Source organism: Tetrao urogallus (assembly GCF_951394365.1).
Source record: "Tetrao urogallus genome assembly, chromosome: Z".
Lineage (NCBI taxonomy): Eukaryota > Metazoa > Chordata > Aves > Galliformes > Phasianidae > Tetrao > Tetrao urogallus.
Genome location: NC_136816.1, coordinates 67,803,224 through 67,827,963, shown reverse-complemented (window position 1 = coordinate 67,827,963; position 24,740 = coordinate 67,803,224). Strand labels below are relative to the sequence as shown.

The 24,740-nt window shown below is 57.0% G+C and overlaps 6 protein-coding genes and 1 pseudogene across 8 annotated transcripts in view; 6 read left to right on the top strand and 1 right to left on the bottom strand.

Annotated features, from left to right (window-relative positions):
* The window catches only part of UBAP2 (ubiquitin associated protein 2), a gene marked incomplete at its 5' end in the record, with an annotated part of 202,718 nt that overhangs the window by 79,756 nt on the left and 98,222 nt on the right, over positions 1 to 24,740 (bottom strand). The gene's annotated exons all lie outside the window — the stretch shown is intronic.
* Positions 1,928 to 2,503, top strand: LOC306957415 (interferon; the record flags this gene model as incomplete). Its single annotated transcript, XM_079548860.1, has 1 exon — positions 1,928 to 2,503. The coding sequence occupies one exon, from the start codon at positions 1,928 to 1,930 to the stop codon at positions 2,501 to 2,503; it is 576 nt and encodes a 191-aa protein (XP_079404986.1).
* On the top strand, positions 6,245 to 6,820 carry LOC306957414 (interferon; the record flags this gene model as incomplete). Its single annotated transcript, XM_079548859.1, has 1 exon — positions 6,245 to 6,820. One exon carries the CDS (start codon positions 6,245 to 6,247, stop codon positions 6,818 to 6,820), a length of 576 nt encoding a protein of 191 aa, XP_079404985.1.
* Positions 10,562 to 11,137, top strand: LOC306957412 (interferon; the record flags this gene model as incomplete). Its single annotated transcript, XM_079548857.1, has 1 exon — positions 10,562 to 11,137. One exon carries the CDS (start codon positions 10,562 to 10,564, stop codon positions 11,135 to 11,137), a length of 576 nt encoding a protein of 191 aa, XP_079404983.1.
* Positions 14,879 to 15,454, top strand: LOC306957411 (interferon; the record flags this gene model as incomplete). The annotated part of the gene is made up of 1 exon (XM_079548856.1): positions 14,879 to 15,454. One exon carries the CDS (start codon positions 14,879 to 14,881, stop codon positions 15,452 to 15,454), a length of 576 nt encoding a protein of 191 aa, XP_079404982.1.
* LOC306957410 (interferon) lies at positions 19,196 to 19,771 on the top strand (the record flags this gene model as incomplete). Its single annotated transcript, XM_079548855.1, has 1 exon — positions 19,196 to 19,771. The coding sequence occupies one exon, from the start codon at positions 19,196 to 19,198 to the stop codon at positions 19,769 to 19,771; it is 576 nt and encodes a 191-aa protein (XP_079404981.1).
* On the top strand, positions 23,513 to 24,088 carry LOC306957409 (interferon pseudogene; annotated as a pseudogene). Its single transcript has one exon. The product of its transcript is annotated as an interferon pseudogene (transcript).

Here is a 24,740-nt window from a genome sequence, read left to right as displayed (position 1 = left end):
AGGATGTAGGGGTCCTGGTAGACAAAAAACTTAACATGAGCTAGCAGTTTGCACCTGCAGCCCCCAAGGCCGACCGCGTACTGGTCTGCACCAAGAGGAGTGGCCAGCAGGGAGAGGGAGGCGACTGTCCCCCACCCCCGCTCTGCTCTGCCCTCGTGACACCCCAGCTGGAGTAATGCCTCCAGGTCTGGGGCCCCAGCTCAGGAAAGCTGGCGAGATTTTGGTGAGAGGCCAGCGCAGGGCCACAGGGACCATCAGAGGGCTGGAGCGCTACTCCTGCAAAGACAAGCTGACGGAACTGTGCCTGTGCGGTCCGCAGAAGACAAAGCACCAGGGTGACCACGTTGCAGCCTGCCAGTACTTACAGGGACGTTATAAACAGGAGGAAAATCAACTTTTCACACGGGAAGATAGCAATAGGACACGGCTTTAAAATAAAAGAGTTTAAGATCAGACGCCAGGGGAAGACGGACGTGAGGCACTGGCACACGATGCCCAGAGAGATTCTGGATATCCCCCAGTACCGGAGGTGTTCCAGGCCAGGCTGGATGCAGCACTGGGAAGCTTGCTCTACGGCTTGAGTCTTGCGGTTGGCAACCGCGCCCTCGGCAGTGAGTGGGAACGACGTGACCTCCGAGGCCCCTTCCAACCCAAGCCATTCCGTGACACCAAGGGGGCCTACGGGACACCTGCAGTGGGCCCCATAAACGCGGACTGCAATGGCAGGACAGGGGGCAACGGCTCGCAACTAAAAGAGAGGAGGCTCACACTGGACGTTAGCAAGAGACTTTGTCCTCTGAGGGGCGGTGGGGCACAGGAAAAGGTCACCCACACAAACTCAGGACGCCCCAACACCGGAAGCCTCTAACGTCAGGCTGGAGGGGGCGTTGGGCAACCCGCTCTAGTGGAAGGCGGCGCTGCCCACGGAAAGGGGGTTGCTTGGAAGCGGACGGCACTTGAGGTCCCTTCCAAACCAAACCACCCTCTCATTCTATCATCTCCTCAAGTCTCCTCATCCTCAACAGGGGCTTAATAACTACATCAGCGGGCTCGCCTCCATAAGGCTTGTGGACTCCTCCTGGACACTCAGACAAACCTTTGGCCTCCGCAACGTAAGATCCTTGCCTTACAACTATCCGCCTGCTGGCCCATTTCCTCCTTCTCACCGGATGCCACACGAAGCAAGGAAAAGAAGAGACGACGGAGGAAGGAGACGCGGCGCCCGAGGACCACCACAGCCGCAGTACCCGCTCGGAAGCATCGCTTCCCTTTCTCGTTCCTCCTCAAGCACAAGCCTTTCCTACATATTCTCAGCAGCCTCCAACGCAGGCGGCGCTGCCTACTCCGACCACTACAACAGCCAACCCAGAGCTCCTCACGCCGCCGGAAACTACCCAAGGTTCTTCCAACGCGCTTCACTTTGCAGTGCTTTCTAAGAAACAAGCACAGAAAGCAAGCCACGGGCAGCACACATCTCAAGTCGAAAGGCCAAGACCCATTACGGCATTAAGGCCTTACGTAAGAAAAGCAGAGTTGAACAGGAAGAGGGATTTCAATGAAGGATACACCAGAGCTCTCGCTGCAGCCCTAAGGGAAAGGATGAAAACAGATATCTGCAGAACAGCTGACCCAGAAGATTCCGCCCCACCACTTTCACATCCCCCTTCCAACCCTTGCAGCCAGCCACCCAAAACACACCGCCGGACCAGGATCTCCACCAACAGCCCCACGCACACCCAAGCCATTTGCTCCCAGACCACAAAAACCAGCAGCCAAAAGTGAAAGCCGCAGACAAAATCTCTCGGCAACAGGAAAGCGACGAAGGGAAAGATGACAAACCACATAAAGCCGGCACCGCGGCAGCACACACACCACTGCCACCACCCAGCCCCACCAGGCTCCTGCCCACCACAACCAGAGTCCCACCATGGCTGTGCCTGCAAGCCCACAGCACCCACCGGGCTACAGCATCCTGCTGCTCACGCTCCTTGTGAAAGCTCTCGCCGCCACCGCCTGCAACCACCTTCGCCCCCAGGATGCCACCTTCTCTCGCGACAGCCTCCAGCTCCTCCGGGACATGGCTCCCAGCCCACCCCAGCCGTGCCCACAGCACAGCGCGCCATGCTCCTTCAACGACACCATCCTGGACACCAGCAACGCCCGGCAAGCCGACAAAACCACCCACGACATCCTCCAGCACCTCTTCAAAATACTCAGCGGACCCAGCACTCCAGCCCACTGGGTCGACAGCCAACGCCAAAGCCTCCTCAACCACATCCAGCGGTACACCCAGCACCTCGAGCACTGCTTGGCGCGCAGCGACACGCGCTCCCGCACGCGATGGCCTCGCAACCTTCACCTCACCATCAACAAACACTTCAGCTGCCTCCACACCTTCCTCCACGACAACGATTACAGCGCCTGCGCCTGGGACCACGTCCGCCTACGAGCTCGCACCTGGTTCCTGCACATCCACGACCTCGTGGGCAACACGCGCACCTAGCCCCAAGCGCACCTCCCACCCTCTTCCTAGTTATCTATTTATTCAACTATTTATACAAACGGCTATTTATTCGTCTATTTATTCTTCTATTTATTCAGACAAAATAAAGCTCTCCTTTCCAAAACTGCCTGCGACTGCCTCCTTTCGCTCAATCACAGGAGCCCCTTCCGGGGGCAACCAACCCTGGGATTCTCACACACAGCTCTGAAAACTCTGGTACCCGCTCACTTCTTCTGTAAACCCTGCAGGTCCAGGGAGATCCACGAGTTCACCACAAAAAGCAGACAAAGCAGGGACACCTGCGGCAGCAGGACCGGCCCGCTTTGACTAACAAAGCCAAAGCAAGAAGCTGATTACCACTTTCAGCACGGCAGCCTGACGGCCACAGCGGTACCGCGGGGACGGGCAAAAGTAGCCCTACAGTTAACTCGAGCCTTGAGTACGGTGAGCAAGAACGCAAAGGCGGCGTATCACTGCAGTACTTGACTCTTCACGCAAATCCTGTCAAACATCACCCCACACAGAGAAACCCACAAGCTTCAGCTTCTTAGGGGAAGCAGAGCAGACAAAGGTAGGGAGAAGGAAGGAGACAGCAGAGCTAAGACACGGGAAGCTACAGTCATCTTACTCCACCATGACGGGGCACCTTCTTGGCAACCACTCCGCCTCACCTCGGGCTGGAGAACGCTGGCACAGCATGGATTTCAGTACCGCTGTGTCTTAGTTTCACAGGCTCGGACTAGAACTGTTTTCTTCAGAGCGCCTGATACGATGCGGTGTTTTGGTTCTAGGAGAAAAACAACGCTGCTAACACACCAACGCCTACTCTTGCTGCTAAGCGGTGCTGCACAGAGCCAAGGCCATTCTCAGCAAAAGGCCCAAGGAGCTGAGGGGGAGCAGAATTAGGACAGCCGACTCCAACTGGCCCAAAGGGGTATTCCCTACCATACGACATCAAGCGGAAGGAGTTTTGAGGAGGGTGGCAGATCAACTCGCTCGTCCTTCCGCTCCTCAACTGGTTGCAAAGCAGCTCTCCGTCCAACCAAAAAAGTCACGGCTGTCAGGCAAAGTCCCCGGTGACTGCAAGAAGGGAAACATCACTCCCCGTCTTTAAAAAGGCAGGCAGGAAGACGCGGGGAGATCCTGGCCGGACAGCCTCGCCTCTAGGCCTACGAAGATCACCGAGCAGAAGTGCCAGGAAAACAGAGGGACCAGCAGGTGATCCGAGACTGCCCGCACGGCTTCAACGGGGGCACATCTATAGTGCTAGTGCCTGGCTATCCCAGTGGCCTCCTGCGATGGAGCGACTGCATCGGTGCCCAAAGAGAAGGCAACCGATGCCATCGGTAAGGAATTCCTGCAAGGTTTGCACCTCACCCACGTCATAAATTGCGGAGACGGGGGTTCAAAAGGCGCAGCTATTCGGTGGATGAGGAGTTGGTTGCACGCTCGCGGCCCGAGGGCTGCGATCAAGGCTCTACGCTCAGGTGGAGGCCGGACACAAGTGGCGTCCCCCAAGGTGCGTCTTGGGGCCACTGCTCTTCAACACCTTCAACAGCAACACAGGTGATGGGATCCACTGCACCCTCAGCTAGTTTGCAGGCTTCGCGCATCAAGCTGAGCGCGGCAGCTGATACGGCAGAAGGAAGGGATGCCATCCAAAGGGACTTTGACAAATTCAAACCCACCTGGGCCCATGTAAACCCAAGGACGTTCAACAAAGTCAAGTGCAAGGCGCTGTACTTGGGCGGGGACAACGCCAAGATACGCAGGCAGCATGGGAGAACAACTCCTTGAGGGCAGCCCTGCCAAGAAGGATGTAGGGGTCCTGGTAGACAAAAAACTTAACATGAGCTAGCAGTTTGCACCTGCAGCCCCCAAGGCCGACCGCGTACTGGTCTGCACCAAGAGGAGTGGCCAGCAGGGAGAGGGAGGTGACTGTCCCCCACCCCCGCTCTGCTCTGCCCTCGTGACACCCCAGCTGGAGTAATGCCTCCAGGTCTGGGGCCCCAGCTCAGGAAAGCTGGCAAGATTTTGGTGAGAGGCCAGCGCAGGGCCACAGGGACCATCAGAGGGCTGGAGCGCTACTCCTGCAAAGACAAGCTGACGGAACTGTGCCTGTGCGGTCCGCAGAAGACAAAGCACCAGGGTGACCACGTTGCAGCCTGCCAGTACTTACAGGGACGTTATAAACAGGAGGAAAATCAACTTTTCACACGGGAAGATAGCAATAGGACACGGCTTTAAAATAAAAGAGTTTAAGATCAGACGCCAGGGGAAGACGGACGTGAGGCACTGGCACACGATGCCCAGAGAGATTCTGGATATCCCCCAGTACCGGAGGTGTTCCAGGCCAGGCTGGATGCAGCACTGGGAAGCTTGCTCTACGGCTTGAGTCTTGCGGTTGGCAACCGCGCCCTCGGCAGTGAGTGGGAACGACGTGACCTCCGAGGCCCCTTCCAACCCAAGCCATTCCGTGACACAAAGGGGGCCTACGGGACACCTGCAGTGGGCCCCATAAACGCGGACTGCAATGGCAGGACAGGGGGCAACGGCTCGCAACTAAAAGAGAGGAGGCTCACACTGGACGTTAGCAAGAGACTTTGTCCTCTGAGGGGCGGTGGGGCACAGGAAAAGGTCACCCACACAAACTCAGGACGCCCCAACACCGGAAGCCTCTAACGTCAGGCTGGAGGGGGCGTTGGGCAACCCGCTCTAGTGGAAGGCGGCGCTGCCCACGGAAAGGGGGTTGCTTGGAAGCGGACGGCACTTGAGGTCCCTTCCAAACCAAACCACCCTCTCATTCTATCATCTCCTCAAGTCTCCTCATCCTCAACAGGGGCTTAATAACTACATCAGCGGGCTCGCCTCCATAAGGCTTGTGGACTCCTCCTGGACACTCAGACAAACCTTTGGCCTCCGCAACGTAAGATCCTTGCCTTACAACTATCCGCCTGCTGGCCCATTTCCTCCTTCTCACCGGATGCCACACGAAGCAAGGAAAAGAAGAGACGACGGAGGAAGGAGACGCGGCGCCCGAGGACCACCACAGCCGCAGTACCCGCTCGGAAGCATCGCTTCCCTTTCTCGTTCCTCCTCAAGCACAAGCCTTTCCTACATATTCTCAGCAGCCTCCAACGCAGGCGGCGCTGCCTACTCCGACCACTACAACAGCCAACCCAGAGTTCCTCACGCCGCCGGAAACTACCCAAGGTTCTTCCAACGCGCTTCACTTTGCAGTGCTTTCTAAGAAACAAGCACAGAAAGCAAGCCACGGGCAGCACACATCTCAAGTCGAAAGGCCAAGACCCATTACGGCATTAAGGCCTTACGTAAGAAAAGCAGAGTTGAACAGGAAGAGGGATTTCAATGAAGGATACACCAGAGCTCTCGCTGCAGCCCTAAGGGAAAGGATGAAAACAGATATCTGCAGAACAGCTGACCCAGAAGATTCCGCCCCACCACTTTCACATCCCCCTTCCAACCCTTGCAGCCAGCCACCCAAAACACACCGCCGGACCAGGATCTCCACCAACAGCCCCACGCACACCCAAGCCATTTGCTCCCAGACCACAAAAACCAGCAGCCAAAAGTGAAAGCCGCAGACAAAATCTCTCGGCAACAGGAAAGCGACGAAGGGAAAGATGACAAGCCACATAAAGCCGGCACCGCGGCAGCACACACACCACTGCCACCACCCAGCCCCACCAGGCTCCTGCCCACCACAACCAGAGTCCCACCATGGCTGTGCCTGCAAGCCCACAGCACCCACCGGGCTACAGCATCCTGCTGCTCACGCTCCTTGTGAAAGCTCTCGCCGCCACCGCCTGCAACCACCTTCGCCCCCAGGATGCCACCTTCTCTCGCGACAGCCTCCAGCTCCTCCGGGACATGGCTCCCAGCCCACCCCAGCCGTGCCCACAGCACAGCGCGCCATGCTCCTTCAACGACACCATCCTGGACACCAGCAACGCCCGGCAAGCCGACAAAACCACCCACGACATCCTCCAGCACCTCTTCAAAATACTCAGCGGACCCAGCACTCCAGCCCACTGGGTCGACAGCCAACGCCAAAGCCTCCTCAACCACATCCAGCGGTACACCCAGCACCTCGAGCACTGCTTGGCGCGCAGCGACACGCGCTCCCGCACGCGATGGCCTCGCAACCTTCACCTCACCATCAACAAACACTTCAGCTGCCTCCACACCTTCCTCCACGACAACGATTACAGCGCCTGCGCCTGGGACCACGTCCGCCTACGAGCTCGCACCTGGTTCCTGCACATCCACGACCTCGTGGGCAACACGCGCACCTAGCCCCAAGCGCACCTCCCACCCTCTTCCTAGTTATCTATTTATTCAACTATTTATACAAACGGCTATTTATTCGTCTATTTATTCTTCTATTTATTCAGACAAAATAAAGCTCTCCTTTCCAAAACTGCCTGCGACTGCCTCCTTTCGCTCAATCACAGGAGCCCCTTCCGGGGGCAACCAACCCTGGGATTCTCACACACAGCTCTGAAAACTCTGGTACCCGCTCACTTCTTCTGTAAACCCTGAAGGTCCAGGGAGATCCACGAGTTCACCACAAAAAGCAGACAAAGCAGGGACACCTGCGGCAGCAGGACCGGCCCGCTTTGACTAACAAAGCCGAAGCAAGAAGCTGATTATCACTTTCAGCACGGCAGCCTGACGGCCACAGCGGTACCGCGGGGACGGGCAAAAGTAGCCCTACAGTTAACTCGAGCCTTGAGTACGGTGAGCAAGAACGCAAAGGCGGCGTATCACTGCAGTACTTGACTCTTCACGCAAATCCTGTCAAACATCACCCCACACAGAGAAACCCACAAGCTTCAGCTTCTTAGGGGAAGCAGAGCAGACAAAGGTAGGGAGAAGGAAGGAGACAGCAGAGCTAAGACACGGGAAGCTACTGTCATCTTACTCCACCATGACGGGGCACCTTCTTGGCAACCACTCCGCCTCACCTCAGGCTGGAGAACGCTGGCACAGCATGGATTTCAGTACCGCTGTGTCTTAGTTTCACAGGCTCGGACTAGAACTGTTTTCTTCAGAGCGCCTGATACGATGCGGTGCTTTGGTTCTAGGAGAAAAACAACGCTGCTAACACACCAACGCCTACTCTTGCTGCTAAGCGGTGCTGCACAGAGCCAAGGCCATTCTCAGCAAAAGGCCCAAGGAGCTGAGGGGGAGCAGAATTAGGACAGCCGACTCCAACTGGCCCAAAGGGGTATTCCCTACCATACGACATCAAGCGGAAGGAGTTTTGAGGAGGGTGGCAGATCAACTCGCTCGTCCTTCCGCTCCTCAACTGGTTGCAAAGCAGCTCTCCGTCCAACCAAAAAAGTCACGGCTGTCAGGCAAAGTCCCCGGTGACTGCAAGAAGGGAAACATCACTCCCCGTCTTTAAAAAGGCAGGCAGGAAGACGCGGGGAGATCCTGGCCGGACAGCCTCGCCTCTAGGCCTACGAAGATCACCGAGCAGAAGTGCCAGGAAAACAGAGGGACCAGCAGGTGATCCGAGACTGCCCGCACGGCTTCAACGGGGGCACACCTATAGTGCTAGTGCCTGGCTATCCCAGTGGCCTCCTGCGATGGAGCGACTGCATCGGTGCCCAAAGAGAAGGCAACCGATGCCATCGGTAAGGAATTCCTGCAAGGTTTGCACCTCACCCACGTCATAAATTGCGGAGACGGGGGTTCAAAAGGTGCAGCTATTCGGTGGATGAGGAATTGGTTGCACGCTCGCGGCCCGAGGGCTGCGATCAAGGCTCTACGCTCAGGTGGAGGCCGGACACAAGTGGCGTCCCCCAAGGTGCGTCTTGGGGCCACTGCTCTTCAACATCTTCAACAGCAACACAGGTGATGGGATCCACTGCACCCTCAGCTAGTTTGCAGGCTTCGCGCATCAAGCTGAGCGCGGCAGCTGATACGGCAGAAGGAAGGGATGCCATCCAAAGGGACTTTGACAAATTCAAACCCACCTGGGCCCATGTAAACCCAAGGACGTTCAACAAAGTCAAGTGCAAGGCGCTGTACTTGGGCGGGGACAACGCCAAGATACGCAGGCAGCATGGGAGAACAACTCCTTGAGGGCAGCCCTGCCAAGAAGGATGTAGGGGTCCTGGTAGACAAAAAACTTAACATGAGCTAGCAGTTTGCACCTGCAGCCCCCAAGGCCGACCGCGTACTGGTCTGCACCAAGAGGAGTGGCCAGCAGGGAGAGGGAGGCGACTGTCCCCCACCCCCGCTCTGCTCTGCCCTCGTGACACCCCAGCTGGAGTAATGCCTCCAGGTCCGGGGCCCCAGCTCAGGAAAGCTGGCGAGATTTTGGTGAGAGGCCAGCGCAGGGCCACAGGGACCATCAGAGGGCTGGAGCGCTACTCCTGCAAAGACAAGCTGACGGAACTGTGCCTGTGCGGTCCGCAGAAGACAAAGCACCAGGGTGACCACGTTGCAGCCTGCCAGTACTTACAGGGACGTTATAAACAGGAGGAAAATCAACTTTTCACACGGGAAGATAGCAATAGGACACGGCTTTAAAATAAAAGAGTTTAAGATCAGACGCCAGGGGAAGACGGTCGTGAGGCACTGGCACACGATGCCCAGAGAGATTCTGGATATCCCCCAGTACCGGAGGTGTTCCAGGCCAGGCTGGATGCAGCACTGGGAAGCTTGCTCTACGGCTTGAGTCTTGCGGTTGGCAACCGCGCCCTCGGCAGTGAGTGGGAACGACGTGACCTCCGAGGCCCCTTCCAACCCAAGCCATTCCGTGACACCAAGGGGGCCTACGGGACACCTGCAGTGGGCCCCATAAACGCGGACTGCAATGGCAGGACAGGGGGCAACGGCTCGCAACTAAAAGAGAGGAGGCTCACACTGGACGTTAGCAAGAGACTTTGTCCTCTGAGGGGCGGTGGGGCACAGGAAAAGGTCACCCACACAAACTCAGGACGCCCCAACACCGGAAGCCTCTAACGTCAGGCTGGAGGGGGCGTTGGGCAACCCGCTCTAGTGGAAGGCGGCGCTGCCCACGGAAAGGGGGTTGCTTGGAAGCGGACGGCACTTGAGGTCCCTTCCAAACCAAACCACCCTCTCATTCTATCATCTCCTCAAGTCTCCTCATCCTCAACAGGGGCTTAATAACTACATCAGCGGGCTCGCCTCCATAAGGCTTGTGGACTCCTCCTGGACACTCAGACAAACCTTTGGCCTCCGCAACGTAAGATCCTTGCCTTACAACTATCCGCCTGCTGGCCCATTTCCTCCTTCTCACCGGATGCCACACGAAGCAAGGAAAAGAAGAGACGACGGAGGAAGGAGACGCGGCGCCCGAGGACCACCACAGCCGCAGTACCCGCTCGGAAGCATCGCTTCCCTTTCTCGTTCCTCCTCAAGCACATGCCTTTCCTACATATTCTCAGCAGCCTCCAACGCAGGCGGCGCTGCCTACTCCGACCACTACAACAGCCAACCCAGAGTTCCTCACGCCGCCGGAAACTACCCAAGGTTCTTCCAACGCGCTTCACTTTGCAGTGCTTTCTAAGAAACAAGCACAGAAAGCAAGCCACGGGCAGCACACATCTCAAGTCGAAAGGCCAAGACCCATTACGGCATTAAGGCCTTACGTAAGAAAAGCAGAGTTGAACAGGAAGAGGGATTTCAATGAAGGATACACCAGAGCTCTCGCTGCAGCCCTAAGGGAAAGGATGAAAACAGATATCTGCAGAACAGCTGACCCAGAAGATTCCGCCCCACCACTTTCACATCCCCCTTCCAACCCTTGCAGCCAGCCACCCAAAACACACCGCCGGACCAGGATCTCCACCAACAGCCCCACGCACACCCAAGCCATTTGCTCCCAGACCACAAAAACCAGCAGCCAAAAGTGAAAGCCGCAGACAAAATCTCTCGGCAACAGGAAAGCGACGAAGGGAAAGATGACAAACCACATAAAGCCGGCACCGCGGCAGCACACACACCACTGCCACCACCCAGCCCCACCAGGCTCCTGCCCACCACAACCAGAGTCCCACCATGGCTGTGCCTGCAAGCCCACAGCACCCACCGGGCTACAGCATCCTGCTGCTCACGCTCCTTGTGAAAGCTCTCGCCGCCACCGCCTGCAACCACCTTCGCCCCCAGGATGCCACCTTCTCTCGCGACAGCCTCCAGCTCCTCCGGGACATGGCTCCCAGCCCACCCCAGCCGTGCCCACAGCACAGCGCGCCATGCTCCTTCAACGACACCATCCTGGACACCAGCAACGCCCGGCAAGCCGACAAAACCACCCACGACATCCTCCAGCACCTCTTCAAAATACTCAGCGGACCCAGCACTCCAGCCCACTGGGTCGACAGCCAACGCCAAAGCCTCCTCAACCACATCCAGCGGTACACCCAGCACCTCGAGCACTGCTTGGCGCGCAGCGACACGCGCTCCCGCACGCGATGGCCTCGCAACCTTCACCTCACCATCAACAAACACTTCAGCTGCCTCCACACCTTCCTCCACGACAACGATTACAGCGCCTGCGCCTGGGACCACGTCCGCCTACGAGCTCGCACCTGGTTCCTGCACATCCACGACCTCGTGGGCAACACGCGCACCTAGCCCCAAGCGCACCTCCCACCCTCTTCCTAGTTATCTATTTATTCAACTATTTATACAAACGGCTATTTATTCGTCTATTTATTCTTCTATTTATTCAGACAAAATAAAGCTCTCCTTTCCAAAACTGCCTGCGACTGCCTCCTTTCGCTCAATCACAGGAGCCCCTTCCGGGGGCAACCAACCCTGGGATTCTCACACACAGCTCTGAAAACTCTGGTACCCGCTCACTTCTTCTGTAAACCCTGCAGGTCCAGGGAGATCCACGAGTTCACCACAAAAAGCAGACAAAGCAGGGACACCTGCGGCAGCAGGACCGGCCCGCTTTGACTAACAAAGCCAAAGCAAGAAGCTGATTATCACTTTCAGCACGGCAGCCTGACGGCCACAGCGGTACCGCGGGGACGGGCAAAAGTAGCCCTACAGTTAACTCGAGCCTTGAGTACGGTGAGCAAGAACGCAAAGGCGGCGTATCACTGCAGTACTTGACTCTTCACGCAAATCCTGTCAAACATCACCCCACACAGAGAAACCCACAAGCTTCAGCTTCTTAGGGGAAGCAGAGCAGACAAAGGTAGGGAGAAGGAAGGAGACAGCAGAGCTAAGACACGGGAAGCTACTGTCATCTTACTCCACCATGACGGGGCACCTTCTTGGCAACCACTCCGCCTCACCTCGGGCTGGAGAACGCTGGCACAGCATGGATTTCAGTACCGCTGTGTCTTAGTTTCACAGGCTCGGACTAGAACTGTTTTCTTCAGAGCGCCTGATACGATGCGGTGTTTTGGTTCTAGGAGAAAAACAACGCTGCTAACACACCAACGCCTACTCTTGCTGCTAAGCGGTGCTGCACAGAGCCAAGGCCATTCTCAGCAAAAGGCCCAAGGAGCTGAGGGGGAGCAGAATTAGGACAGCCGACTCCAACTGGCCCAAAGGGGTATTCCCTACCATACGACATCAAGCGGAAGGAGTTTTGAGGAGGGTGGCAGATCAACTCGCTCGTCCTTCCGCTCCTCAACTGGTTGCAAAGCAGCTCTCCGTCCAACCAAAAAAGTCACGGCTGTCAGGCAAAGTCCCCGGTGACTGCAAGAAGGGAAACATCACTCCCCGTCTTTAAAAAGGCAGGCAGGAAGACGCGGGGAGATCCTGGCCGGACAGCCTCGCCTCTAGGCCTACGAAGATCACCGAGCAGAAGTGCCAGGAAAACAGAGGGACCAGCAGGTGATCCGAGACTGCCCGCACGGCTTCAACGGGGGCACATCTATAGTGCTAGTGCCTGGCTATCCCAGTGGCCTCCTGCGATGGAGCGACTGCATCGGTGCCCAAAGAGAAGGCAACCGATGCCATCGGTAAGGAATTCCTGCAAGGTTTGCACCTCACCCACGTCATAAATTGCGGAGACGGGGGTTCAAAAGGTGCAGCTATTCGGTGGATGAGGAATTGGTTGCACGCTCGCGGCCCGAGGGCTGCGATCAAGGCTCTACGCTCAGGTGGAGGCCGGACACAAGTGGCGTCCCCCAAGGTGCGTCTTGGGGCCACTGCTCTTCAACATCTTCAACAGCAACACAGGTGATGGGATCCACTGCACCCTCAGCTAGTTTGCAGGCTTCGCGCATCAAGCTGAGTGCGGCAGCTGATACGGCAGAAGGAAGGGATGCCATCCAAAGGGACTTTGACAAATTCAAACCCACCTGGGCCCATGTAAACCCAAGGACGTTCAACAAAGTCAAGTACAAGGCGCTGTACTTGGGCGGGGACAACGCCAAGATACGCAGGCAGCATGGGAGAACAACTCCTTGAGGGCAGCCCTGCCAAGAAGGATGTAGGGGTCCTGGTAGACAAAAAACTTAACATGAGCTAGCAGTTTGCACCTGCAGCCCCCAAGGCCGACCGCGTACTGGTCTGCACCAAGAGGAGTGGCCAGCAGGGAGAGGGAGGCGACTGTCCCCCACCCCCACTCTGCTCTGCCCTCGTGACACCCCAGCTGGAGTAATGCCTCCAGGTCTGGGGCCCCAGCTCAGGAAAGCTGGCGAGATTTTGGTGAGAGGCCAGCGCAGGGCCACAGGGACCATCAGAGGGCTGGAGCGCTACTCCTGCAAAGACAAGCTGACGGAACTGTGCCTGTGCGGTCCGCAGAAGACAAAACACCAGGGTGACCACGTTGCAGCCTGCCAGTACTTACAGGGATGTTATAAACAGGAGGAAAATCAACTTTTCACACGGGAAGATAGCAATAGGACACGGCTTTAAAATAAAAGAGTTTAAGATCAGACGCCAGGGGAAGACGGACGTGAGGCACTGGCACACGATGCCCAGAGAGATTCTGAATATCCCCCAGTACCGGAGGTGTTCCAGGCCAGGCTGGATGCAGCACTGGGAAGCTTGCTCTACGGCTTGAGTCTTGCGGTTGGCAACCGCGCCCTCGGCAGTGAGTGGGAACGACGTGACCTCCGAGGCCCCTTCCAACCCAAGCCATTCCGTGACACCAAGGGGGCCTACGGGACACCTGCAGTGGGCCCCATAAACGCGGACTGCAATGGCAGGACAGGGGGCAACGGCTCGCAACTAAAAGAGAGGAGGCTCACACTGGACGTTAGCAAGAGACTTTGTCCTCTGAGGGGCGGTGGGGCACAGGAAAAGGTCACCCACACAAACTCAGGACGCCCCAACACCGGAAGCCTCTAACGTCAGGCTGGAGGGGGCGTTGGGCAACCCGCTCTAGTGGAAGGCGGCGCTGCCCACGGAAAGGGGGTTGCTTGGAAGCGGACGGCACTTGAGGTCCCTTCCAAACCAAACCACCCTCTCATTCTATCATCTCCTCAAGTCTCCTCATCCTCAACAGGGGCTTAATAACTACATCAGCGGGCTCGCCTCCATAAGGCTTGTGGACTCCTCCTGGACACTCAGACAAACCTTTGGCCTCCGCAACGTAAGATCCTTGCCTTACAACTATCCGCCTGCTGGCCCATTTCCTCCTTCTCACCGGATGCCACACGAAGCAAGGAAAAGAAGAGACGACGGAGGAAGGAGACGCGGCGCCCGAGGACCACCACAGCCGCAGTACCCGCTCGGAAGCATCGCTTCCCTTTCTCGTTCCTCCTCAAGCACAAGCCTTTCCTACATATTCTCAGCAGCCTCCAACGCAGGCGGCGCTGCCTACTCCGACCACTACAACAGCCAACCCAGAGTTCCTCACGCCGCCGGAAACTACCCAAGGTTCTTCCAACGCGCTTCACTTTGCAGTGCTTTCTAAGAAACAAGCACAGAAAGCAAGCCACGGGCAGCACACATCTCAAGTCGAAAGGCCAAGACCCATTACGGCATTAAGGCCTTACGTAAGAAAAGCAGAGTTGAACAGGAAGAGGGATTTCAATGAAGGATACACCAGAGCTCTCGCTGCAGCCCTAAGGGAAAGGATGAAAACAGATATCTGCAGAACAGCTGACCCAGAAGATTCCGCCCCACCACTTTCACATCCCCCTTCCAACCCTTGCAGCCAGCCACCCAAAACACACCGCCGGACCAGGATCTCCACCAACAGCCCCACGCACACCCAAGCCATTTGCTCCCAGACCACAAAAACCAGCAGCCAAAAGTGAAAGCCACAGACAAAATCTCTCGGCAACAGGAAAGCGACGAAGGGAAAGATGACACACCACATAAAGCCGGCACCGCGGCAGCACACACACCACTGCCACCACCCAGCCCCACCAGGCTCCTGCCCACCACAACCAGAGTCCCACCATGGCTGTGCCTGCAAGCCCACAGCACCCACCGGGCTACAGCATCCTGCTGCTCACGCTCCTTGTGAAAGCTCTCGCCGCCACCGCCTGCAACCACCTTCGCCCCCAGGATGCCACCTTCTCTCGCGACAGCCTCCAGCTCCTCCGGGACATGGCTCCCAGCCCACCCCAGCCATGCCCACAGCACAGCGCGCCATGCTCCTTCAACGACACCATCCTGGACACCAGCAACGCCCGGCAAGCCGACAAAACCACCCACGACATCCTCCAGCACCTCTTCAAAATACTCAGCGGACCCAGCACTCCAGCCCACTGGGTCGACAGCCAACGCCAAAGCCTCCTCAACCACATCCAGCGGTACACCCAGCACCTCGAGCACTGCTTGGCGCGCAGCGACACGCGCTCCCGCACGCGATGGCCTCGCAACCTTCACCTCACCATCAACAAACACTTCAGCTGCCTCCACACCTTCCTCCACGACAACGATTACAGCGCCTGCGCCTGGGACCACGTCCGCCTACGAGCTCGCACCTGGTTCCTGCACATCCACGACCTCGTGGGCAACACGCGCACCTAGCCCCAAGCGCACCTCCCACCCTCTTCCTAGTTATCTATTTATTCAACTATTTATACAAACGGCTATTTATTCGTCTATTTATTCTTCTATTTATTCAGACAAAATAAAGCTCTCCTTTCCAAAACTGCCTGCGACTGCCTCCTTTCGCTCAATCACAGGAGCCCCTTCCAGGGGCAACCAACCCTGGGATTCTCACACACAGCTCTGAAAACTCTGGTACCCGCTCACTTCTTCTGTAAACCCTGCAGGTCCAGGGAGATCCACGAGTTCACCACAAAAAGCAGACAAAGCAGGGACACCTGCGGCAGCAGGACCGGCCCGCTTTGACTAACAAAGCCAAAGCAAGAAGCTGATTATCACTTTCAGCACGGCAGCCTGACGGCCACAGCGGTACCGCGGGGACGGGCAAAAGTAGCCCTACAGTTAACTCGAGCCTTGAGTACGGTGAGCAAGAACGCAAAGGCGGCGTATCACTGCAGTACTTGACTCTTCACGCAAATCCTGTCAAACATCACCCCACACAGAGAAACCCACAAGCTTCAGCTTCTTAGGGGAAGCAGAGCAGACAAAGGTAGGGAGAAGGAAGGAGACAGCAGAGCTAAGACACGGGAAGCTACAGTCATCTTACTCCACCATGACGGGGCACCTTCTTGGCAACCACTCCGCCTCACCTCGGGCTGGAGAACGCTGGCACAGCATGGATTTCAGTACCGCTGTGTCTTAGTTTCACAGGCTCGGACTAGAACTGTTTTCTTCAGAGCGCCTGATACGATGCGGTGTTTTGGTTCTAGGAGAAAAACAACGCTGCTAACACACCAACGCCTACTCTTGCTGCTAAGCGGTGCTGCACAGAGCCAAGGCCATTCTCAGCAAAAGGCCCAAGGAGCTGAGGGGGAGCAGAATTAGGACAGCCGACTCCAACTGGCCCAAAGGGGTATTCCCTACCATACGACATCAAGCGGAAGGAGTTTTGAGGAGGGTGGCAGATCAACTCGCTCGTCCTTCCGCTCCTCAACTGGTTGCAAAGCAGCTCTCCGTCCAACCAAAAAAGTCACGGCTGTCAGGCAAAGTCCCCGGTGACTGCAAGAAGGGAAACATCACTCCCCGTCTTTAAAAAGGCAGGCAGGAAGACGCGGGGAGATCCTGGCCGGACAGCCTCGCCTCTAGGCCTACGAAGATCACCGAGCAGAAGTGCCAGGAAAACAGAGGGACCAGCAGGTGATCCGAGACTGCCCGCACGGCTTCAACGGGGGCACATCTATAGTGCTAGTGCCTGGCTATCCCAGTGGCCTCCTGCGATGGAGCGACTGCATCGGTGCCCAAAGAGAAGGCAACCGATGCCATCGGTAAGGAATTCCTGCAAGGTTTGCACCTCACCCACGTCATAAATTGCGGAGACGGGGGTTCAAAAGGTGCAGCTATTCGGTGGATGAGGAATTGGTTGCACGCTCGCGGCCCGAGGGCTGCGATCAAGGCTCTACGCTCAGGTGGAGGCCGGACACAAGTGGCGTCCCCCAAGGTGCGTCTTGGGGCCACTGCTCTTCAACATCTTCAACAGCAACACAGGTGATGGGATCCACTGCACCCTCAGCTAGTTTGCAGGCTTCGCGCATCAAGCTGAGCGCGGCAGCTGATACGGCAGAAGGAAGGGATGCCATCCAAAGGGACTTTGACAAATTCAAACCCACCTGGGCCCATGTAAACCCAAGGACGTTCAACAAAGTCAAGTACAAGGCGCTGTACTTGGGCGGGGACAACGCCAAGATACGCAGGCAGCATGGGAGAACAACTCCTTGAGGGCAGCCCTGCCAAGAAGGATGTAGGGGTCCTGGTAGACAAAAAACTTAACATGAGCTAGCAGTTTGCACCTGCAGCCCCCAAGGCCGACCGCGTACTGGTCTGCACCAAGAGGAGTGGCCAGCAGGGAGAGGGAGGCGACTGTCCCCCACCCCCGCTCTGCTCTGCCCTCGTGACACCCCAGCTGGAGTAATGCCTCCAGGTCTGGGGCCCCAGCTCAGGAAAGCTGGCGAGATTTTGGTGAGAGGCCAGCGCAGGGCCACAGGGACCATCAGAGGGCTGGAGCGCTACTCCTGCAAAGACAAGCTGACGGAACTGTGCCTGTGCGGTCCGCAGAAGACAAAACACCAGGGTGACCACGTTGCAGCCTGCCAGTACTTACAGGGACGTTATAAACAGGAGGAAAATCAACTTTTCACACGGGAAGATAGCAATAGGACACGGCTTTAAAATAAAAGAGTTTAAGATCAGACGCCAGGGGAAGACGGTCGTGAGGCACTGGCACACGATGCCCAGAGAGATTCTGGATATCCCCCAGTACCGGAGGTGTTCCAGGCCAGGCTGGATGCAGCACTGGGAAGCTTGCTCTACGGCTTGAGTCTTGCGGTTGGCAACCGCGCCCTCGGCAGTGAGTGGGAACGACGTGACCTCCGAGGCCCCTTCCAACCCAAGCCATTCCGTGACACCAAGGGGGCCTACGGGACACCTGCAGTGGGCCCCATAAACGCGGACTGCAATGGCAGGACAGGGGGCAACGGCTCGCAACTAAAAGAGAGGAGGCTCACACTGGACGTTAGCAAGAGACTTTGTCCTCTGAGGGGCGGTGGGGCACAGGAAAAGGTCACCCACACAAACTCAGGACGCCCCAACACCGGAAGCCTCTAACGTCAGGCTGGAGGGGGCGTTGGGCAACCCGCTCTAGTGGAAGGCGGCGCTGCCCACGGAAAGGGGGTTGCTTGGAAGCGGACGGCACTTGAGGTCCCTTCCAAACCAAACCACCCTCTCATTCTATCATCTCCTCAAGTCTCCTCATCCTCAACAGGGGCTTAATAACTACATCAGCGGGCTCGCCTCCATAAGGCTTGTGGACTCCTCCTGGACACTCAGACAAACCTTTGGCCTCCGCAACGTAAGATCCTTGCCTTACAACTATCCGCCTGCTGGCCCATTTCCTCCTTCTCACCGGATGCCACACGAAGCAAGGAAAAGAAGAGACGACGGAGGAAGGAGACGCGGCGCCCGAGGACCACCACAGCCGCAGTACCCGCTCGGAAGCATCGCTTCCCTTTCTCGTTCCTCCTCAAGCACAAGCCTTTCCTACATATTCTCAGCAGCCTCCAACGCAGGCGGCGCTGCCTACTCCGACCACTACAACAGCCAACCCAGAGTTCCTCACGCCGCCGGAAACTACCCAAGGTTCTTCCAACGCGCTTCACTTTGCAGTGCTTTCTAAGAAACAAGCACAGAAAGCAAGCCACGGGCAGCACACATCTCAAGTCGAAAGGCCAAGACCCATTACGGCATTAAGGCCTTACGTAAGAAAAGCAGAGTTGAACAGGAAGAGGGATTTCAATGAAGGATACACCAGAGCTCTCGCTGCAGCCCTAAGGGAAAGGATGAAAACAGATATCTGCAGAACAGCTGACCCAGAAGATTCCGCCCCACCACTTTCACATCCCCCTTCCAACCCTTGCAGCCAGCCACCCAAAACACACCGCCGGACCAGGATCTCCACCAACAGCCCCACGCACACCCAAGCCATTTGCTCCCAGACCACAAAAACCAGCAGCCAAAAGTGAAAGCCGCAGACAAAATCTCTCGGCAACAGGAAAGCGACGAAGGGAAAGATGACACACCACATAAAGCCGGCACCGCGGCAGCACACACACCACTGCCACCACCCAGCCCCACCAGGCTCCTGCCCACCACAACCAGAGTCCCACCATGGCTGTGCCTGCAAGCCCACAGCACCCACCGGGCTACAGCATCCTGCTGCTCACGCTCCTTGTGAAAGCTCTCGCCGCCACCGCCTGCAACCACCTTCGCCCCCAGGATGCCACCTTCTCTCGCGACAGCCTCCAGCTCCTCCGGGACATGGCTCCCAGCCCACCCCAGCCGTGCCCACAGCACAGCGCGCCATGCTCCTTCAACGACACCATCCTGGACACCAGCAACGCCCGGCAAGCCGACAAAACCACCCACGACATCCTCCAGCACCTCTTCAAAATACTCAGCGGACCCAGCACTCCAGCCCACTGGGTCGACAGCCAACGCCAAAGCCTCCTCAACCACATCCAGCGGTACACCCAGCACCTCGAACACTGCTTGGCGCGCAGCGACACGCGCTCCCGCACGCGATGGCCTCGCAACCTTCACCTCACCATCAACAAACACTTCAGCTGCCTCCACACCTTCCTCCACGACAACGATTACAGCGCCTGCGCCTGGGACCACGTCCGCCTACGAGCTCGCACCTGGTTCCTGCACATCCACGACCTCGTGGGCAACACGCGCACCTAGCCCCAAGCGCACCTCCCACCCTCTTCCTAGTTATCTATTTATTCAACTATTTATACAAACGGCTATTTATTCGTCTATTTATTCTTCTATTTATTCAGACAAAATAAAGCTCTCCTTTCCAAAACTGCCTGCGACTGCCTCCTTTCGCTCAATCACAGGAGCCCCTTCCGGGGGCAACCAACCCTGGGATTCTCACACACAGCTCTGAAAACTCTGGTACCCGCTCACTTCTTCTGTAAACCCTGCAGGTCCAGGGAGATCCACGAGTTCACCACAAAAAGCAGACAAAGCAGGGACACCTGCGGCAGCAGGACCGGCCCGCTTTGACTAACAAAGCCAAAGCAAGAAGCTGATTATCACTTTCAGCACGGCAGCCTGACGGCCACAGCGGTACCGCGGGGACGGGCAAAAGTAGCCCTACAGTTAACTCGAGCCTTGAGTACGGTGAGCAAGAACGCAAAGGCGGCGTATCACTGCAGTACTTGACTCTTCACGCAAATCCTGTCAAACATCACCCCACACAGAGAAACCCACAAGCTTCAGCTTCTTAGGGGAAGCAGAGCAGACAAAGGTAGGGAGAAGGAAGGAGACAGCAGAGCTAAGACACGGGAAGCTACAGTCATCTTACTCCACCATGACGGGGCACCTTCTTGGCAACCACTCCGCCTCACCTCGGGCTGGAGAACGCTGGCACAGCATGGATTTCAGTACCGCTGTGTCTTAGTTTCACAGGCTCGGACTAGAACTGTTTTCTTCAGAGCGCCTGATACGATGCGGTGTTTTGGTTCTAGGAGAAAAACAACGCTGCTAACACACCAACGCCTACTCTTGCTGCTAAGCGGTGCTGCACAGAGCCAAGGCCATTCTCAGCAAAAGGCCCAAGGAGCTGAGGGGGAGCAGAATTAGGACAGCCGACTCCAACTGGCCCAAAGGGGTATTCCCTACCATACGACATCAAGCGGAAGGAGTTTTGAGGAGGGTGGCAGATCAACTCGCTCGTCCTTCCGCTCCTCAACTGGTTGCAAAGCAGCTCTCCGTCCAACCAAAAAAGTCACGGCTGTCAGGCAAAGTCCCCGGTGACTGCAAGAAGGGAAACATCACTCCCCGTCTTTAAAAAGGCAGGCAGGAAGACGCGGGGAGATCCTGGCCGGACAGCCTCGCCTCTAGGCCTACGAAGATCACCGAGCAGAAGTGCCAGGAAAACAGAGGGACCAGCAGGTGATCCGAGACTGCCCGCACGGCTTCAACGGGGGCACATCTATAGTGCTAGTGCCTGGCTATCCCAGTGGCCTCCTGCGATGGAGCGACTGCATCGGTGCCCAAAGAGAAGGCAACCGATGCCATCGGTAAGGAATTCCTGCAAGGTTTGCACCTCACCCACGTCATAAATTGCGGAGACGGGGGTTCAAAAGGTGCAGCTATTCGGTGGATGAGGAATTGGTTGCACGCTCGCGGCCCGAGGGCTGCGATCAAGGCTCTACGCTCAGGTGGAGGCCGGACACAAGTGGCGTCCCCCAAGGTGCGTCTTGGGGCCACTGCTCTTCAACATCTTCAACAGCAACACAGGTGATGGGATCCACTGCACCCTCAGCTAGTTTGCAGGCTTCGCGCATCAAGCTGAGCGCGGCAGCTGATACGGCAGAAGGAAGGGATGCCATCCAAAGGGACTTTGACAAATTCAAACCCACCTGGGCCCATGTAAACCCAAGGACGTTCAACAAAGTCAAGTACAAGGCGCTGTACTTGGGCGGGGACAACGCCAAGATACGCAGGCAGCATGGGAGAACAACTCCTTGAGGGCAGCCCTGCCAAGAAGGATGTAGGGGTCCTGGTAGACAAAAAACTTAACATGAGCTAGCAGTTTGCACCTGCAGCCCCCAAGGCCGACCGCGTACTGGTCTGCACCAAGAGGAGTGGCCAGCAGGGAGAGGGAGGCGACTGTCCCCCACCCCCGCTCTGCTCTGCCCTCGTGACACCCCAGCTGGAGTAATGCCTCCAGGTCTGGGGCCCCAGCTCAGGAAAGCTGGCGAGATTTTGGTGAGAGGCCAGCGCAGGGCCACAGGGACCATCAGAGGGCTGGAGCGCTACTCCTGCAAAGACAAGCTGACGGAACTGTGCCTGTGCGGTCCGCAGAAGACAAAACACCAGGGTGACCACGTTGCAGCCTGCCAGTACTTACAGGGACGTTATAAACAGGAGGAAAATCAACTTTTCACACGGGAAGATAGCAATAGGACACGGCTTTAAAATAAAAGAGTTTAAGATCAGACGCCAGGGGAAGACGGACGTGAGGCACTGGCACACGATGCCCAGAGAGATTCTGAATATCCCCCAGTACCGGAGGTGTTCCAGGCCAGGCTGGATGCAGCACTGGGAAGCTTGCTCTACGGCTTGAGTCTTGCGGTTGGCAACCGCGCCCTCGGCAGTGAGTGGGAACGACGTGACCTCCGAGGCCCCTTCCAACCCAAGCCATTCCGTGACACCAAGGGGGCCTACGGGACACCTGCAGTGGGCCCCATAAACGCGGACTGCAATGGCAGGACAGGGGGCAACGGCTCGCAACTAAAAGAGAGGAGGCTCACACTGGACGTTAGCAAGAGACTTTGTCCTCTGAGGGGCGGTGGGGCACAGGAAAAGGTCACCCACACAAACTCAGGACGCCCCAACACCGGAAGCCTCTAACGTCAGGCTGGAGGGGGCGTTGGGCAACCCGCTCTAGTGGAAGGCGGCGCTGCCCACGGAAAGGGGGTTGCTTGGAAGCGGACGGCACTTGAGGTCCCTTCCAAACCAAACCACCCTCTCATTCTATCATCTCCTCAAGTCTCCTCATCCTCAACAGGGGCTTAATAACTACATCAGCGGGCTCGCCTCCATAAGGCTTGTGGACTCCTCCTGGACACTCAGACAAACCTTTGGCCTCCGCAACGTAAGATCCTTGCCTTACAACTATCCGCCTGCTGGCCCATTTCCTCCTTCTCACCGGATGCCACACGAAGCAAGGAAAAGAAGAGACGACGGAGGAAGGAGACGCGGCGCCCGAGGACCACCACAGCCGCAGTACCCGCTCGGAAGCATCGCTTCCCTTTCTCGTTCCTCCTCAAGCACAAGCCTTTCCTACATATTCTCAGCAGCCTCCAACGCAGGCGGCGCTGCCTACTCCGACCACTACAACAGCCAACCCAGAGTTCCTCACGCCGCCGGAAACTACCCAAGGTTCTTCCAACGCGCTTCACTTTGCAGTGCTTTCTAAGAAACAAGCACAGAAAGCAAGCCACGGGCAGCACACATCTCAAGTCGAAAGGCCAAGACCCATTACGGCATTAAGGCCTTACGTAAGAAAAGCAGAGTTGAACAGGAAGAGGGATTTCAATGAAGGATACACCAGAGCTCTCGCTGCAGCCCTAAGGGAAAGGATGAAAACAGATATCTGCAGAACAGCTGACCCAGAAGATTCCGCCCCACCACTTTCACATCCCCCTTCCAACCCTTGCAGCCAGCCACCCAAAACACACCGCCGGACCAGGATCTCCACCAACAGCCCCACGCACACCCAAGCCATTTGCTCCCAGACCACAAAAACCAGCAGCCAAAAGTGAAAGCCACAGACAAAATCTCTCGGCAACAGGAAAGCGACGAAGGGAAAGATGACACACCACATAAAGCCGGCACCGCGGCAGCACACACACCACTGCCACCACCCAGCCCCACCAGGCTCCTGCCCACCACAACCAGAGTCCCACCATGGCTGTGCCTGCAAGCCCACAGCACCCACCGGGCTACAGCATCCTGCTGCTCACGCTCCTTGTGAAAGCTCTCGCCGCCACCGCCTGCAACCACCTTCGCCCCCAGGATGCCACCTTCTCTCGCGACAGCCTCCAGCTCCTCCGGGACATGGCTCCCAGCCCACCCCAGCCGTGCCCACAGCACAGCGCGCCATGCTCCTTCAACGACACCATCCTGGACACCAGCAACGCCCGGCAAGCCGACAAAACCACCCACGACATCCTCCAGCACCTCTTCAAAATACTCAGCGGACCCAGCACTCCAGCCCACTGGGTCGACAGCCAACGCCAAAGCCTCCTCAACCACATCCAGCGGTACACCCAGCACCTCGAGCACTGCTTGGCGCGCAGCGACACGCGCTCCCGCACGCGATGGCCTCGCAACCTTCACCTCACCATCAACAAACACTTCAGCTGCCTCCACACCTTCCTCCACGACAACGATTACAGCGCCTGCGCCTGGGACCACGTCCGCCTACGAGCTCGCACCTGGTTCCTGCACATCCACGACCTCGTGGGCAACACGCACACCTAGCCCCAAGCGCACCTCCCACCCTCTTCCTAGTTATCTATTTATTCAACTATTTATACAAACGGCTATTTATTCGTCTATTTATTCTTCTATTTATTCAGACAAAATAAAGCTCTCCTTTCCAAAACTGCCTGCGACTGCCTCCTTTCGCTCAATCACAGGAGCCCCTTCCGGGGGCAACCAACCCTGGGATTCTCACACACAGCTCTGAAAACTCTGGTACCCGCTCACTTCTTCTGTAAACCCTGCAGGTCCAGGGAGATCCACGAGTTCACCACAAAAAGCAGACAAAGCAGGGACACCTGCGGCAGCAGGACCGGCCCGCTTTGACTAACAAAGCCAAAGCAAGAAGCTGATTATCACTTTCAGCACGGCAGCCTGACGGCCACAGCGGTACCGCGGGGACGGGCAAAAGTAGCCCTACAGTTAACTCGAGCCTTGAGTACGGTGAGCAAGAACGCAAAGGCGGCGTATCACTGCAGTACTTGACTCTTCACGCAAATCCTGTCAAACATCACCCCACACAGAGAAACCCACAAGCTTCAGCTTCTTAGGGGAAGCAGAGCAGACAAAGGTAGGGAGAAGGAAGGAGACAGCAGAGCTAAGACACGGGAAGCTACAGTCATCTTACTCCACCATGACGGGGCACCTTCTT